This window comes from Lissotriton helveticus, chromosome 7 (genome assembly GCF_964261635.1).
Source record: "Lissotriton helveticus chromosome 7, aLisHel1.1, whole genome shotgun sequence".
NCBI classification, from domain to species: domain Eukaryota; kingdom Metazoa; phylum Chordata; class Amphibia; order Caudata; family Salamandridae; genus Lissotriton; species Lissotriton helveticus.
This window is the reverse complement of record NC_136068.1, coordinates 1,114,805,742-1,114,823,417: the sequence shown is the minus strand read 5'-3', so window position 1 is coordinate 1,114,823,417 and position 17,676 is coordinate 1,114,805,742. Positions and strand designations below refer to the sequence as shown.

The window sequence follows — 17,676 nt, the reverse complement described above, 5'->3', positions numbered from 1 at the left end:
TGAAGGTAAAGAGAATCTGTTAAAAGGAAAGATAACTGAGGATTCGGTTGTCTATATTGAAGACAAAGAAGCTGAACCGAAAGAAGTTTCAGACCAGGAGAGTATCGAAAGGCAGAGAACAAGCTCTGAAGTAAGGAACAAAATTCCGAAATCTGGGAAGCTAGAGGTAATTGAGGAAGAGGAGGAGAACGAATTACCGAGTACCAGTGATGGAAGACAAAGTGAAGTTCCTGAAGGAGTGAAATTGCCGTATAGAGAAGTTCCTGAGTCAATTGAAATTTCAGACTACGAAACTGAGGAAAGTGACGTGGAAGGTGGAAGTGAAAGCAGAAAGAAAAGGACTTGGAAATCTGAATCGAATAATTCTGAACCAAAGAAAAAGTACGTGAGAAAAGCAGACTACTGGCCTGGTGGAAGATTGAGAGTCAGATTGATTAAAAAGCCAATAGAACAAGTTGAAGAAATCAGTAGTCAAAAGAGTCCTGGAAAAGAGGTTGGAGTTGGAAGGAAAATAGAAGTGATATCAAGAAAAGGGAAGAGAATAATTAGACCAAACCAGAAATACAAGTCTCCTGAGTGGACTTACTTAGTAATTCCACCTGTTATAGACATATATGATAGTAGTGAAGAAGAAAACGAAATCCAAGAAATTAGTGACAATGACTGAAGTACAAATTTATTAAATTGGCATAAGGCTGAAGAAATCCTGTTAGTTGACACAAGGTCGAAGAAAACTGTCTAATAGAAGAAAACTTATGTATGACATAAGGTCGAAGAAATCTTGTTTAGGGTTATAAAAGAAAAATATATTTTAAAAGGGGGGTGTATATAAATTTTAAAATTTATTTGTAATTTTATTTTTGAGGCTAAAACTAACCTAAAAATGCCTTACATTAAGGAGAGCACTTCAAAATGCTCTGTTTTTAAAAGATGCTGTAAGATGACTCTGGTGTGTCTGCTCATTTTAGTTCTGCTCTGGTTGGTACTAGCTGTGATTATACCTTTAGAAATGAATAGAGAATTACACAAAGTTAACATAACAAGCAAAGCTCTGGTTAGCCAAACTAAACATAGTGCATCTGCAAAGGTTATTGATCATCAGCCTAACATTCATCAAGATAAATCAATAGGTGATTTTTCAAGCAATACTTTCACAAAGCTTTTGAGTGAATATGTAAAGGTAATGGATGCAAAGGATTGTTATGTATGCGTTAAGTTACCCGCTTCTGTTTCTGAGGGAGTAACATATAATATGCTTCCTCTCACTTATGCTGTTACATGTAGTGTATTAACTAGTTTATTTTATCAAACTGGTCGTTTAGAATATTACTATTCAAATTATGATGAGATTTTTGCTAATGTCAAGATTGATAATGCTTTAAATAAGCATAAGAAAGCTAAACAATTGAGAGAATATTTCCTTGTTACTAATGAACTCACTTATGAGTATGCTTACAAGAATAATCTAACATGTAAATTAAGTGCTGAAGGGAAGAAATTTCTGAATATGGTTGAGGAGAGAAGAGCAATTTATAAGAGAAATGAATTAGTCAAGCAGACTAAGTCATCATTCTGGCAAAAAGAGGATGAGAAACTAAATGGCAAAATGCTTGAAAATATTGCAATTCACATAGACAAACCTGTTAGTGGAAAGCTTTGCATTAGAAGAGATAACACACTTTTTGATAATTATTTTGTAGGTGCAAGCAACTGTGAAGATACTTATCAAATTATGGGAGGTTGGGGATTTAAAGGTGGAAAAGATCCTATCTTTCCTGGAATTTATTTTGTTTGTGGTGACAAAGCCTACTACAACCTTCCAGACCATTGGTATGGAACTTGTTATGTGGGAATTGTTTTTCCTAAAGTGTTTCATGTTGACAGAGATTCAGAAGGATTATTTAAAATTCATAATTATGTAAATAGAGCTAAAAGAGAAACTTTTACTGAAGTTCTGGGAGATATTTTCCAAGCTGTAATACCTTTTGTTGGTATAACCCTAAATGCAGGGAGAATCAGAAAATTGTCCACTATAGTTGATAGATTATCAACTGGCACTGCTGATGGGTTTCAATTAGTGAATGTTGAAGTTATTGCAATTAGATCCATGGTAATTCAAGACCGTCTTGCTTTAGACATACTCCTAGCAAAGGAGGGAGGAGTCTGTGGCATTTTACATGTCCAACATTGCTGTACATATATACCGGATGAAAGTAAAAATATTGAAATGTATATTAAGAATATTACACAAATGCATTCTGAAATAATTCCTTTAGAAGAAGAAGATTTTACTGGGAAACTTTCAAATAGGTTTCAAGCAATTAAAAACTGGTTTCATAATATCGGAAGTTCAATTCTTGGCAAGATTCTGGCACCTTTGATTATAATTATATATATTTTTATTTTGACTAAAGTAGGTTGTCTGTTGCATAAAAGAAAGAAGCATTTAAGAGAAAAGAAGAGAATTTATAAACTCAGAAAAGAAGAGGAAAGGGAGATTGAGTTGCAGGAGTTACATAGAGAGCGTCATGTTAATTGTAAAGATTATGCTGAAACAGACTTTTAGGTTTACTAATACAATGAATTTGAATCGATTTCTTATAAATTAAATTTACCAAAATTTTGAGTGCTGGTGTGGTGATTTGTTAATCACCAGATGAGGGAGTTGATGGAGCGAGATAGAAAACAAAATTTTGTTTAAACTCGCAAAGTCACATTTCCATAACATGAATAAAATTATTAATGATTTGTGATATGTCGTGCTAATACAACCTAGATTAAACTTTACACGTGGGGGGACTAACATGTGTGCTCATAAACGTGCATAAATGTTGCATCTTTTTGTTCGTGCAAAATAATAAAATAATTTATTGTTTTCGTTTTTGTCATTACTAACTGCTGCATATTTAAAATAAGCATGTGCTTGTTTTGCTTTTTCTTGTCTGTGTGATGTCATTTCTACTATTCTAGGTGCATATGGGTCTCATAGAAAAACGGAGACTGGTAAATATAAACGCTGCTTTATTTGTTTGCAATGGCTAGGTAACATTTTGATTAATCGGGTGGGCTAATTATTTAGTAAACCATGGGGTGGATACAGAATATACTTTATTTCTTACATTAATACTTTTCTTGTGTTTGTTTTATACTAGAAATCATAAGTTGCCTGCTTTTGAGGCCTAGCTATTTGAGCCGCAAAATAAAAGCTGATCTATAATTCTGCAGAAAGTCACGAGACGCCCATTCTGAATTAAAACGTTTATTGAAGCTGCATTCACAAAGCAAAAACTGATGAGCTGACATCATTCTGTCGGACATGGCCAAGGTCGAAAGTGAACTTTTTGTCAGTCCTTAACTTGGCATCCGCGGAAGTTGCACTGTAAGACTATGGAAGCTGCGGGGATGACTTAAAACAAAGTTGCAATCGCAGGAAGCCTCTGGCTTCACGTGGAAGAGACAATGGTCTTTGTAAGACATGATTTTGTGGAACTTTTTAAGAATTGGGTGACATGTCACTTGTCACTCTCAGCCAATGGGACGTCGAGTATTTCTGAAAACTTTCCTTTGCTAGTTTAGTTAGCGTAGAAAGGTATAAAAAGTCATGCCCTTAGGGTTGGGCTGGCTGCTGCTTTCTGACTTTCTGATGAGGGTGATGTGCTGCTGGACTTTGCGTGGAGCACGTAAGAATCCTCAAAGATCTTTACTTTAATTTCTGTCTATTTAGCTCAGTTAGGAAAATATGTTTTAGAAATGCTAAACTTTATATAATTCTTTGAAGTTAATTCAATTGCTTAAATTGTATTTTTTCTTATTTCTTACCATCATGCTTGCTTTATTGCAAATAAATTTCATTTATAAGACTTACAACATATATACCATAATTTAGAAAATAAAATCTTACTTTTGACAAACAAGCTGGTCTTGGTTATTTAGAAGTATAGGTTACCTTTAGCTAGATCACGTCGCCTATAGTGGTCATTTAAATGATTGGGTTTTATTCTAATGACAATATTCTTTCTGCAAATGTATAAAATGTTTATAGTTTGTAAATAATGTATATATAGATTTATTTTGACCACCTGATTCAGTAGGCCCAAAATATATCAAGTTCATAGATGGGTCCGTATATAATATAGAAATTTTGTTTATAGGTTATGAAGTTGGGTAGCGTAGTTTATGATATATTTTCTATAGCCCGCTGGATCAAAGCTAACACCAGAGCCCTAAATACTGAGCTTTCCTGAATTATTAGAAAAGAAGACAATATTTATTGGGTTCCCCTGCCTATTCTTCTTCATGCTAGACATCTCCATAATACGATGAGTCGTCAGATACACAAGTGCCTCCTTATGCTAGGGAATGATAAGTGGGCAAGGAGTGGTTGTATCTATTACTAGCGTATGCTAAAGAAAATCTGTGACTTTCTGTTGATCCTGTGGCTGGTCCCAGCAAAAGTGTGAGTGATTTTTTTATTTCACTGTTTTGTTGGCCCCCTAAGACAGTGCCTGTAATTCCTGTGTTAAAGGAAGCAATTTTTCCGTAATGGAAAGACATGAACAAAACCACCATCCCTTGTTTCTTTACCAAGATGTATCCAGTAGACAATTTGGATTTTACACAGTCAGTTGTTGGTATAGCTAATGACCTTTATCACGCAGTACAGTCCAGAGTGGCCTTGGGGGATGCTTCCCTCTTGGATCCTGTGGATGAAAAAGTGGATGGGTTAAAGCCTATGGTGGGCTCAATCTAACTTTGAAAACTTCCTCATACTCCTCTAATGCATCTCAAAGATTGGCTGGTGACATTTAATCTCTATTTAAAATATGCCTGCTGGTGAGGATTTTGCTAAACTGCTTCCAAGAATGCAGTTGCAAGAATGTTTTTTACTGATGCATGTTTCGATACACTTTGTGCCACAGCCATTGTTGCAGGTGCTGTTTCCACTGGTCGAGGACTAATTTGGATTGGAAAGTGGAGTGCCTTCAGGAATCCTCTGTTCCTTGTCTTCTATCCTTGGGCGGGATCGGTTTTGCCCCCAGTTACAGGTCCTCTGCACAAATCTTTCAAGATTGAGAAGTATGTACTTTCTAGCTGGATTTAATCTTGAACACTTGGGTTTCCCTCTCTTTTGCAGATTCTGGACCACTGATGGGAATCTGGCCCACTGACTCCGGGTGGGAACAAGAAGATAGTATACCCTCTTGCCCCGTAAGAATGGGGATTAGGAGGTTATTCGCATATATTATTGGTTTCATACAGACTTGGGTTCAAAGTTCAAATTATCTTTATTTGGTCAGCAATATTGATTGTGCTTTACTTTAACCATGCTAAAAGTAAAGCGTGGGTGCCGCAATTGTAGCAAAAGTAAAGAAATATAAAAATAATCTATTTCTTTACCTTTGTGCAATCCCGGCACCCGCGTTTTACGCAAAGCCTCCCTGCAGCTTGCTTCGCGCCATTCCACGCACATTGAAATAAATCAAAACGCAACTAACTCTCTGAAGTGGTCTCGAAAGAACGGGCAACATGCGCCCTCCAAACGCGTGACGCAATCTAATTCCACTGCTGATATTTGTTATTGTTTTTGCAGACGTTAGTCACAGGATGATCCGGGTTTACAAGTCAATACGATAGTTTGCCTCTTGTTATTACTGGCAGGTCTGAGACTCGGAGAGATCTGAAATCCCATTCACCCAAACCTGAGAAATGACCTATCTGTGTTTAAGAGAGGAATGAAAGAGCTCCTGTCTCAACACTAAAGTACCACCTACTTACAAGCTATTCTTAGGTCATGACCAGTTTTCAATATGTATCTCTCTAACATTGTAACATATCCTTACATTCTGAATGAGACATCAATATCTACTTTGAACCTGTGCAGATGTGTGTAACTCGATTGGTTTGGTAATTTACTGGTTCAGCCTGCTTTAAGTGACGAGTAGTTTTTGAACAATTGGATTTCAAAATATACACTTCAATTTGCTTATTACTTTATATATGTTCTAGCAAGGGGTTTTCCTTATTTCTGCTCTCCAATGTAAAGTGCTCGAATGTTGACTTGATGTGGTCTGCGCTTTAAAAATCATCAAATAAATAGGGATTACTCAGCCAGCATGGCTCACATTCAAACTCATGACATTAAGCTCACTTTGCCTGTCTCCTGACTTGATCTGATGACACTGTTTGGTTGGTCCTTGTTTAAGTTTTTATTTTTTGCAAATACAATTTAGGCTTTTTTATCTACTCATTTACAAGTCATTTTGGATTGATGCCTAGTTTTTCCTCGATTCACAGTTTTTGCCAAGGGAGCTCTAGAGGAATGAGACTCGCTCTGCCACGCATTTAATGTTGCTTTAGTCACATTTAATAGAAAAGTTCTGGTCTCGTAATGGAAAATGCTAGCCTTAAGTAGCAAAGTTGCCACACGGATAACAAATCTCAGAAGGGCTGCCTTGTATTTTGTGAGAGATTAGCATGGTTACTCAGAAGAGCTGTTAATCACTTTGAGGAGCAGCACCTCTTGTCATGTCTGTCCTAATTAGAACAGTACAGTACTGTTAGTTGAAGGACACCGCATTTCTTAGCAGAACTGGCCTACCTGAGGGCTGCCATACTAGTATTGGGAATTATTGGCATTTCTTATCACGGTTGAAGTACTTGTATTGGGTGTACCGACAAATGCCAACTATATTTTTGCTGAGTCAAACAGAGCAAATAGTTCCATAAGAACTGCCCCAGCTTTAATTGGACCTACAATACTACAGTACGTTTAATTTGTCAATTAAGCTGTTTGCAGGGCTGAAATATTTTAAAAGTGGGTGATCATTGCTTCTCGGCAGGGAACAGATATTTAGTGACAAACTCAATTAATCTTTTCCACCATTTATAAGATTTTGGCGTAATTTTGAGTAAACTCATTATTCCTGTTGTGAAACTCGAGAATGCAGATAGTAAGGCTGTTATCCTATAGCTACTTTCATGACATAAACGTTAATTACTTTATCCTACAAAAGAACAGCCCTGTGCGTATATTCTTCAGTCCCACAGTCACTTGTATTGTATTGTGTTCTTATATAGCGCTGCTATCACCCTACGGGTATCTTGGCGCTCATGCGCCTAGTAACAGAGACCAAGACAGGCTGTGTGAAAGTAGCTGCTGTTGCAGACATTCTGATGGCAATACAGATAGAGCTATCTCTGCATTGTCCCCACTTGGTACACCTAGGGTCTGCCAACAAGGCTGGTTTTAATGATCCCCCCCCCTAGAAATGCTTTCTCTGACAGAGCATTACTGTAGACACAATATTCTGCAGTGTTATGATGTAAAGATGGCAGTGATCACATTTGTTATTAATATCAAAAGAATGATAGTGATCATGTTGGATAGAAGTAGTTCATCCAGTCCTAGGTCGCAATCTGGTACTTCTGCTTCTATTCGTAATGCATGGCAGAAGTACCAGAAAAATGATTTACTAGGGTCTGATGGTGAAGGTTGGGACTCCTGAAATTCGTAATTGTGAAGACCAGAAGCTGGGACATTTATACTTTGACACCGATTGCCTCTGCGGCTGAATACCATATGAACAAGCATTGGCATAGCCGATAGATCTCGCCTTTGGGACCTTATAAGTGTTTAGCCATGCAACAGTTGCTGGTGTTGCAACAAGGATATTTTGCTGCATAACTAAATACTTATAAGGTCCCAAAAGCGACACCTATGGGCTATGCCAATGCTGGTTCCTTTTGGGGCTGACTGGTAGTCGTGAATAGTATTGCAGCCATTTTTACTTGATTATAGTTCTTTCTTAGAGTGCAGTCTAGTGGCTCATGTGCGTATGGGATAGCCTGCCCTCGATGAGGTTCATGTATTTAAGGTAGGCAGCTATGCAGACACACTGAGGGGCATATATATGAGTTTTGTGGCGCAGGGCAGTGCAGCAAGTATCCTTGCTGTGGTGCCCTGTGTCACAGGGAAAGGGCCGGAATAGGCCATATTTATCCAATACGGTGCATTCCGGTCCTTTTCCATTGCGTGGCACCGTTTTTTGCAACATAGCCTAGCAGGCACCCTAGCACCATGGTGCCTGTGTTGTATGGCAGGATTGTTTTTGTGCAGGAAGGGCCACCTTCCTGCAAAAACAAACAAACCTGAGAGGTTTTTTCCTCTTTTGATGTGTGCTGCACAATGCAACACAAATAGAGGGAAAAACAAGGAGAAATGAAGATATTTCTCTGTGTTACACCTCTCCTGGGGAGACGTATCTTTTTGGCTCATTCAGGTTTACAAGGTCTTGTAAATCTGGGAATGCATCATAAACCATGGGAGTTGCGTGGGAACACCCGTGCAATGCCTACTCAGGGCAGAGTATGGCAGCACAGTGATATGCGCTGCGTTACTCCAGATTTTTGGAGCCACGCAAAATGCCTTTGCGTGACTTCAAAAATATGACTTAAAGTTGCTGCACTCTTGCACCACATTGTGTGGTGCAAGATCAATGCAAACAGGGTAATATATATATGGATTGCCCTTACTACTTGCCTGTATTCTGAAATACAAGTTGAAAGTGTAAATATTTTCTTGTTCAAGTCAGTTCAAATTCTTAAAGAGTGTAGGGACTTTGGGGAAAAGAAGTGCTGCACACAAGATACAAGTCAAATATGGAGATGAATTGATGGGAGTTATGTGTAACTAAGCTCCATGTCAAAGGTATGTTACTTGCCAGGAGGTAAATGAAGGGAGAACACTAGTGTATGAGTCATATGGGTAGATCAGAAGGTCCTTTCACAAGGTTACAGGTGTATTTTGTAGAGATGCCACCTGTAATAGACTCAAGTACATCTTTGTGATCATTTGTAAGTTTTCTGGATGTGTTAATGTTCATCCAACTAGGCAATGTGACCCATTAACTGCTGCAAAACTATTTTTGAGGAAGTTGATCTAAGATTTGGTTTGCCATCTTCTATAGAATGAGCTAAGAGGCTCGTATAGAATGAGATCAGGAAACTCATTTTAAAAATGAGATAATGAGGGTCCTATGTGTACCTCTGAAGATCAAGCTAAGCAATTGTAGTAAACATCTTGACGTATTGGGTGTAGTGAAAAGGTCAAATGGCTCAATAAAAGTAAAACTGGCTAAGATGCGTGTTTCAGCATTTTTTAAATGGCCTGGCGCTCTTCCTTTAGTTCTACTTAGCATGTGAAGCACCCAAAGTGGAATTACATTTTTATTGTTGAGAGCCAGGAGGATTCCTGGTATTCCATCATCTGCACTTCTGAATATTACTTATTATCTGGTTCTGGATTACTTCAAAGGTTTCACTGATTATGGTAGGCTCTTTCTCGCTCCAGGTAAAGCTCATTGCACCTTCAGCGAGCAATGAATCTGATCACTGCCTAGAACCTGGAGATTCAATTGTGGTGAAGAAGCAAGTCTGGAAATCCTTCCTTGATGTTAGATAGAAAGGACCTATCATGTAAACCTTAGGGCCTGACCCAATTTTGTCCTACGCCTACTTAGAAAGTGGAAAACTCTTTCTTTCTAGGTGACTTGTAAATGATGTCATATCCTGTTAGACTTGGCATCTTTGGCCTGGTTTCCCCTGACTTTTTGCCTCTACCACCTGAGTTTTTGATGCTGTGCTGGATTTCGTTTTTGCTGGCTTAGATGCTTTAGGCGCTTTGCCAATGCTGATCAGTGTCAAAGTGCAAGTGTTCCCTGTGTAAATTGTGATTGGTTCTCCCTGATTGGCATATTTGATTTACTGGTCAGTCCCTAGTAAAGTGCACTGAGTGTGCCGTGGTTGGTAAATCAAATACTACTAGTGGGCCTGCAGCACTGATTGTGCCACCCAAATGAGTAGTTCTGAAACGGTAACTCAGACCCGCCACTGCGGTGTCTGTGTGCAGTTGTTAACTGCCATGTCGACTAAGCAAGTGTGCCCACTTGCCAGGCCCTAACCTTCCCTTTTCTTACATGTCAGTCACTCCTAAGGGAGGCCCAAAGTACCCCTGTGGGCAGGGTGCAGTGTATGTGAAAGGTAGGGCATGCCCTGATGTGTGTGGCATGTCTTGACACTGCTAATTTCGTATTTCACTATTGCAAGGCTACTTGCTCCCATAGGACAGAATGGGGAGTTTGTTTATAACATCTTATAAACATAACTGCCCATGGGAACAAGGTAAGAAAATTAAGTTTAGTATGCCTGAACTCAGAAAAGTAAAATGCATCTTTTTGTGAGGATGATTTTTACATTCAGTGTTTGAAAATACCACTTTTTCCTGCTCAGCCATCTTGTGTGCCTCTGCTAGGTTTGTTTATTGCATGTCTGGCTTTGGGGCAGTGGCTCCAAAGAGCATGATGAACCAGGGCCAGGCTGAAACGACCTGGGCTCTATTTAGAGTAGGGGAGGAGATTTTCTTTCACTTGAATGGGCCTGGTCTGCCAAGTACAATGCTGTCTCTGCCACCTGCCAGGAAGTTGCACCAGGGAGGACATAACAGGTTTGGACTGAGCACAGGGCTTCTCTGCCACCCGAGAACAAAGGATTTGGAGATATAAATATTAGGGCCCAGACCCCAGAACTTTAGACTACTTCTTGAATCAAGAGGAACCTTTGTCAAGGAGAAAAGCCGAAGAAACTGAGAAGTACTGCCCTTGCTGTGTGTCTGGGGTTGGCATCCAGTTGCTGTTTCTGCCAAGGAAAGGAGAATGACTTTGCTGTATGCTGGGTCCCCTGCTTGAGGAAAGTCTCCAAGGGCTGGAGTAGAGCTTGCCTCCTGTTTTGAAGTCTCAGGAACACAAAGACTTCACCCCCAGCTCCCCTGAACTTCCTTGCTAGGTGTTCTGACCTGCCAGGAGTGCCTGTGACTGTATGGGGCATCTGAAGGTTGTTTCTGCTGCTGGGAGCTGGAAAGCAACGCAACAACAAGAAAATCAACACATCGCTCTTCTTGCAACAGTTTTTCCGACGCAACACTGTGGTGCGAGAAGAAACTTCCTGCACCACCGCTAAAACCGATGCAGTGCCTGTCACCACTGCAAGAATCAAAGGATCGTGGGTGAAGAAATTGACGTTGCACTGCTCAATGCCGCTGCATCGTTCGCCGCCACATCACGGATTTCCATGCATCGTCCCTGTGCAGCAAGTTTTACCCGATGCATCACTCGCGGATCGGAGTAGTCCTAGAATCAACTCATTGCTTCCTCCTATAGACCAGACCTGACGCACTGCTCCCCTGTGTCCAGCAGGATTGTCACATCGCAGCAATGAAGGTCTCCGAAATCGACGCATCTCTGTTTTTCTACACTTCTCCTCGCTGCAGCTGTTTGGCTTGGTGAATTTTGTCACAACAACAGGTTTTTTGTAAGAAATCACACATCCATAGTTTTCTATGAACTCAGTTGCTAAAACCTTTTGAAAGTCATATTTCTTAATCCTTGTATGTTGGATTTTTGTTGTTTTGGTCTTGTTAAGTTTAGATAGATACGTTATTTTTTTTAAACCGGTGTGCTGTTGATTTTTGGTGTTATCACAGTGTTACTGTGAGTGTTGGTACAAATAGGTTACACATTGCCTTTGGGATAGGGCTGTCTGCTCATGCCAAGCTACCAAGGGGGTGAGCAGGGGTTATCTGAAGTGGGTATCCCCCTTACCCTGAATAAAAGCAAGGGTCCCTATTTGGACAAAGGTACCGACCTCTGTCAACTAGAGACCCCATTTCTAACATATCCTCACAGTGGTGACATGAAACATGTCACATTCCTCTGTAGTGACATATGAAAGAAGTTGTATTCTTCTGGAAGTGACATTAATAAAAGTTCCGTACATTACAGTAGTCTGAGACAGGTACCTTTTCCATGGTCCAATAAGAACCCTAACCCAGCCAGTGTAGTCTGTATTGACATATTTCTACCTTATTAGTACATCTATCCAGTGTATATGATTATGTCAATACATTCCTTGCGAATGATAAGAGGGGTGAATTTACTATAAAAAGCTTCTGAAATCACAATCAAATTGGAGAGGTCTTTTTGCCAGATTATCAAACCAGATGCTGCCCGAAATTCTCCTGCTAGATCGACCTGGTCCTGCAGTTCCCAGTCCTGTACTGAATGCTGATAACGCTCCAAGAGGAGAAGAGGTGTCACATGTTTTCTTTCAAGGGAACACTCACTTCCACCCCTCCTGATAATCACAGCACTTTGCTGTAAACAGGTACGCAATAGGTCTTCTCCCAAGAAATTCTAGATGCAAGTTGAACTACTTCTTGCTGTCATAGTGTAGCGCATAGAAGTAGAGATTACCTGGTTGATACGTTTCTTACTATGTTGGTATTCTCAATTACGGCCCGTGCCTCAGCACTGTACTAATCATATTCTGTGTGGTTACTTTTCATATGCTAAGCAGAATCAGAATGTTGAAATAAATAATTCTCTTACCTATAAAGGGTCTCTTGTTTAGTGCAGTGCTTGTGTGGGATATTCTAAGGATTGAAACTGGGTTTGAACTGCCACTGCATCCCTCAAAATCTTATCAGGACTGTTCGTAACATAGAAAAACACTGGCATCACCAGAGTTGGGCGGTGTTGAGGGGGGCTGCAACAACCTGGACTTTACGTTCAAGCGTTGGTGCACTGAACAAAGTTCAGGCATCTGTGGCTGGGAAAGAAAGACATTGTAGAACTAAGATTATTATTAGTTTACACAACATGCCACACCAACACTATTGGTAACAACACTGCTGTGAATAGGGGATGTTTGCTGTGTTGGATCCATCGAACTCTGACAATCCCAAGAGCTAATCAAAGTACCCGAGTTGTAAAGGATGCAAATCAAAAAACAAATTATGATGAAAATGAGACCGGGCAGAAATATAAACCAGAAGATGAAAGCTTAATTCAAGCTGAATGGTCTGAAGGTATGAGTAAATGAAGGAGAGCTGTGCAAAGATTTAGCAGTCTGAAGAGAAATGAAGAAAAATTAGCTGAAGTAGTAACATAATTAAATGGTAAAGAGAATGGAAAATCAGTAATCAGAAGATCGACAAGAATAAGAGTGCCAAACAACAAAGCACTTGAATGGGTATATCTGACTGAAATTGTGCCAGAAGAAAGGGACATCGATTTGAGGGATGTCTGATTTCTGTTTGAAAAACCACCGTGAATTGGTACATGAACTGAGCCTTAAAATTAACAGCATTGAATATTTTTCTTTTTGAAGAAATTGAACTGAATTTTAGCCTTTGGGGAAAAAAATTGAAATTGACATTTTTGAGAATTTTAAGTGTGCTCACATGACTCTCTTAGATTAAGATTTCTTTCCCATATTTTTAGAAAAATAAAACATCTTAAGATTGTTTCTCCCACATTTTAAGGACACTAATTACATAGTGGAATGGTTTCCTTCCAACATTCAGAAAATTTGCCAGCATAGTTTTGAAGAACATTTTTTTCTTGCCGGCAGAATATACAATTGCTTGTATTAAAATTTTGATCAGCACAGTAACTGAAAGTACGAATATAGTTAATACTCACACAATATTATGGGCACGTAACGGGTGCCCGGACAGTGATGTGACACCCAACATAGCAGAGGCAGAATAACTCAGTGATTTTGCTGTCCCCTCATGTGACATTCTCAAAGATGTAGCCTTTAGCATCAAGTCGGGTTCACACAGAAACCCTGCCACCCCATAGGTGCTGAGAGAAAGCCTATAGGTATTAGAGACTTACATCAGACACCTCCTCAAAATCTCTTTTACCTCAGGAACAGTCCCAAAAAGATGGAGGGAGGCGATCGTCCTCCCCTTAAAAAAAGAAGCCGAATGTTAGTATGAGTCAACTGGAGAATTTGCGTCCTATCTCACTGCTACCTTACTTTGCCAAAATAGCAGAGAAGATGGTCAATACCCAATTGACAGCTCATATCAGTAAACACAGCTTACTTCACCCCACTCAATCAGGTTTTCGTGCCACCTACTCTACTGAATCAGCACTGCTCCTATTGACAGAAATCAGCCGCAAACTCTTAGATGAAGGACAGACTGTTGCCTTAGTCCTTCTAGACCTCAGTGCCGCATTCGACACTGTAGCCCATCAAACACTACTTTAGTGCCTTAGGAAAGGAGGTCTGGCTGGACAAGCCATGAATTGGCTAGGGTCTTTCCTACGCGACCGCAGTTTTCAGGTGTCTCAGCAAACTTACTACTCCAAAAGTATCAAGCTGGACCAAGGGGTCCCACAGGGCTCCACACTATGCCCCACCCTTTTTAATCTCTACATCACTACCCTGGCGGAGATTATGGGAAAATTTGGCATTAGTGTTGTGTCATATGCTGATGACACACAACTGGTGGTGTCTCGAACACAAGCTCATGATAAGGCAGCCAGCAATTTCTCGACGTGCCTACAAGAACTGACGTCCTGGATGGCTGACAACTGCCTAAAACGTAATGGCGACAAAACAGAAGCACCAGTGATAGGCAAAGCGCCCTCGATCTGGTCCTCATCAAGTTGGCCTCAGACCTTGGGACCGACCCCCTCCCCCAGTGATCAGGTTAAGAACCTAGGGATGTGGTTGGATACCAAACTATCCTTCGAGAACCAAACCAGGCGAGTGGCGGGAAAATGTTTCGGGGTACTGAGGACTTCGGAAGACCCTTGATGTACTTCCTGTTACAGCGAGGAAAACTATGGTCCACGCTTTTGTGACGTCAAGCTTGGATTATGGGAACATCCTCTATTTGGGAGCAAATATCAAATGTGTGCAAAGACTCCAATGCATTCAGAATGCAGCGGCTCGTCTCGTTCTAATGTTACCCAGGAGAGCTCCCTCTAACAAGGCCCTTGCTTCCCTTCACTGACTTCCAGTAAGAGAACAAATTCTTGTTAAAGCCCTGTGTGTCAGCCACCGCATTCTTCAGGGGAAAGGACCCAGCTATCTGCATGACCTACTCACCCCCTACTCCGATCCACCAATTGAGATCAAGTGGGACAGAGTAGGTTAGTATTCCGACCATCAGAAAAGTAAGGTTGGCCGCTCCTTCCGTTTTCTAGCGGCCAAACACTGGAATAAACTCTGCCCAGAGCTCCGACTGGAGTCTTCGGAGACAATTTTTCAGAAAAAACTAAAGACCTGGCTCTTTCCATCTTTAAGCCCTCACATCTAATTTCTCCCTTTCTTTCAATTCACTGCCTGTACATGGTCTAAGCGTGGGGACACACTAGCTTGTGTAACCATGCGCTTTACAAACTTGTTTATTATTATTATTATTATTATTATTATTAAGTCTAACATTTTTGGACAATGTTTGCATTTTGTTTTTGAGACGTACATTTTTTTAGAACCTATGGGGCTTATTTACAAGCCCCTTTCACCACAGGTGCGTCACTTTTTCCCATATAGAAAGTGATGCACCTGTGGTGCAATGGGCCAGTAAAATAGCCCGCTATATTGTTAACAATAAGAAGATGGCTACATGTAAAGAAAATACATTATTTCCTCTTCAAAATATTTTCTCTGCTTTTTCCTTGCTACATCTAGGTTTAGGCCACTACCATCTCTTTACTTTCAAGCTGTATTTATGCCAATGGTCTGTGCCTAGGTGTCCCTCGTTGTCTGCTGCAAGGACAGAATGCAGTCCCCAGACATTTCCTAAATTTATGCATGTGCTGCACAGCTCTCCAGCACTGAAATCTATCCACTAGATGGCCGCTGCGAGTTGCAGTTCATTCAGCCACATTCAAAAGAAGGATGCTCCATTCTAGGAACTCCTGACCATTGCTTCCTTCTTGAAATCTCATGTTGGAGGTTACAGATGGAGCACAAACACTACGACGCACAGAGGAATAAACTAACACCATCTCAATGAGGAAGGAGGAGAGCTACTTGGGTAGACATCAGGTTCCATTTCCAAAATGGGCCCAGCACCATAAAGCATAGAGAAGGAGGGACAGGAGAGGGCAGGTAAATATATGAGAGAGGTCAGAAATTCCAAAGCCACTCTCACCGTCTGTCTTTCTACAAGTAATGAGCACACAACTTTGAACAGAGCAAATGGGATGATTTTTGTGTTGGCATGTATACCTGGGGCATATGTATATATATTAGTTTAACAGATTTTTTTTTTTTTTTTTTAAATAAAGCATGCATTTTCGATGTACCTAAAGTTGGAATGTTCGTACAATTTTTAGAGTTTGACTTGTACACATTTACTAAGCCAAATGAAGGACAGGGGAGTTTAATCTAACATCAAAAATGGATGCAAAAAATAAACTTTGTTTCACACAGGTTCTGTGTGATGTTAACAAGACATTGCTAACACCAGTGTATCATCCCTGCAGCTTATACACGATTGTATGCTCACTTCCTGTTTGCCACGGAGTGATCTCATGAAAGACCTGGTAAGCTGAAAAGGAAAGAGCATGCAGAGTTCCACTCTTGCATTATTTGTATATTTACCTATTTGGCCTGTTCTCCCCTGGGCCACTCGCCATTGGAGCTTTGGAGGAACATAGGGCTTGGCAGTATGAACAACAACTGCCTAATTTCTGGGGTTAAAGCTTCAAGATGTGGTAAAAAATGTGCTTCCACTTATATTAAAAAGTGCATAACCACAAAAAACCGAAGTTGACGACCAAACCAGGAGAAAATATAGCAAAAAAAGCAGTTGTCTTGCTAATTTTATTCTATGAGTTTTGGTTATCATTAGTTAGTGCAGTTGCTCTGATCATGGTGAATAAACACTTTTGTTTTATTCTAGCAGCCGGAACATTGGAGGGCTGCAAAATCCTTAGTGCGTTGAGTGGGAGTGGTGGAACGGAAGTAGGCCAATTTAGCTTAGCAGGGAAAAGGTAACCCCTCTAGAAGGATAACCTGTCCTTTTCGGTGATGTAGAATCTCCCCACATTAGAAGGAAGACCGGGTTGAAGGAACCTCTGTGTTGTTGCAGGAACTTCTAGAGAGACGTCACTTGCACCCGAAGTAGAACAGCTATAACATTTCATTTGCCTGATGAGCACATGGCACCATATTGAAGAGCGATGGTCATTTTGAACAGACATGAACTGTCCTTCAGGATTCCCATGGAGATCTTGCTAAAAGTCACTTTCTCATAATAAACATGCAGCGGTTTTTGGTGCATTTGTTGGCGTAGTGGCCTTTCTCTCCGCACTGCCAAGAAAAAAATAGGAACAGTAAGTAGAACTACAAGGGGCAGAGAACTAGGTTAGCATTTAACAGAAGCACAAGGAAGAATAGTAGTATTTCATTCAATCATTCATGAGACTAAACAGAAAACCCACACACCATTAACTGTGATCTTATAAGCTCTTGTCTAATGTTACCTAGGGGCGGCTCCTTCGTTAAGGCGGAAAAGCGTTGCCCCACTGCCTTCAACTGAAAAAAAATGGAAAAATAGAATGACAATAACGCAATGTTGTCTTTTTCTCCGTGCTGGGGCAGCTTTGTGGACGGGGCAGGGCTGCTTTACTCAAAAGGCAGGGGAGGGGAGGAGTGGTTTGCCCCCTCCAAGTGAGCACGGCCAAACACTCAACGCACTTTGCATTACCTCCACTCAAGCTGCATTACAGCCTGGGTGGAGACCATACCCCAAGCTCCCATTCCCTAGCTGATCACCGAACCACAGTGCAATGTAGCCTTGTGATTGGTCAGGGG

General features: G+C 40.5%; 1 protein-coding gene across 2 annotated transcripts in view; it reads right to left on the bottom strand.

Moving 5' to 3' along the window:
• Nucleotides 1–16,239: 16,239 nt before the first annotated feature.
• CPSF4L (cleavage and polyadenylation specific factor 4 like) overlaps nt 16,240–17,676 on the bottom strand; it is a 228,903-nt gene continuing 227,466 nt past the window's right edge. The window contains exons 8-9 of one of the 2 annotated variants that reach the window (XM_078650780.1): nt 17,346–17,397; nt 16,240–17,172 (exon numbers count right to left, since the gene is read on the bottom strand). In XM_078650780.1, coding sequence (XP_078506906.1) covers nt 17,003–17,172; nt 17,346–17,397 — 222 coding nt within the window. In that variant the 3' untranslated portion in view covers nt 16,240–17,002. The remainder of the gene's footprint in view (nt 17,173–17,345; nt 17,398–17,676) is intronic. The other variant, XM_078650782.1, reaches the window with a different exon arrangement.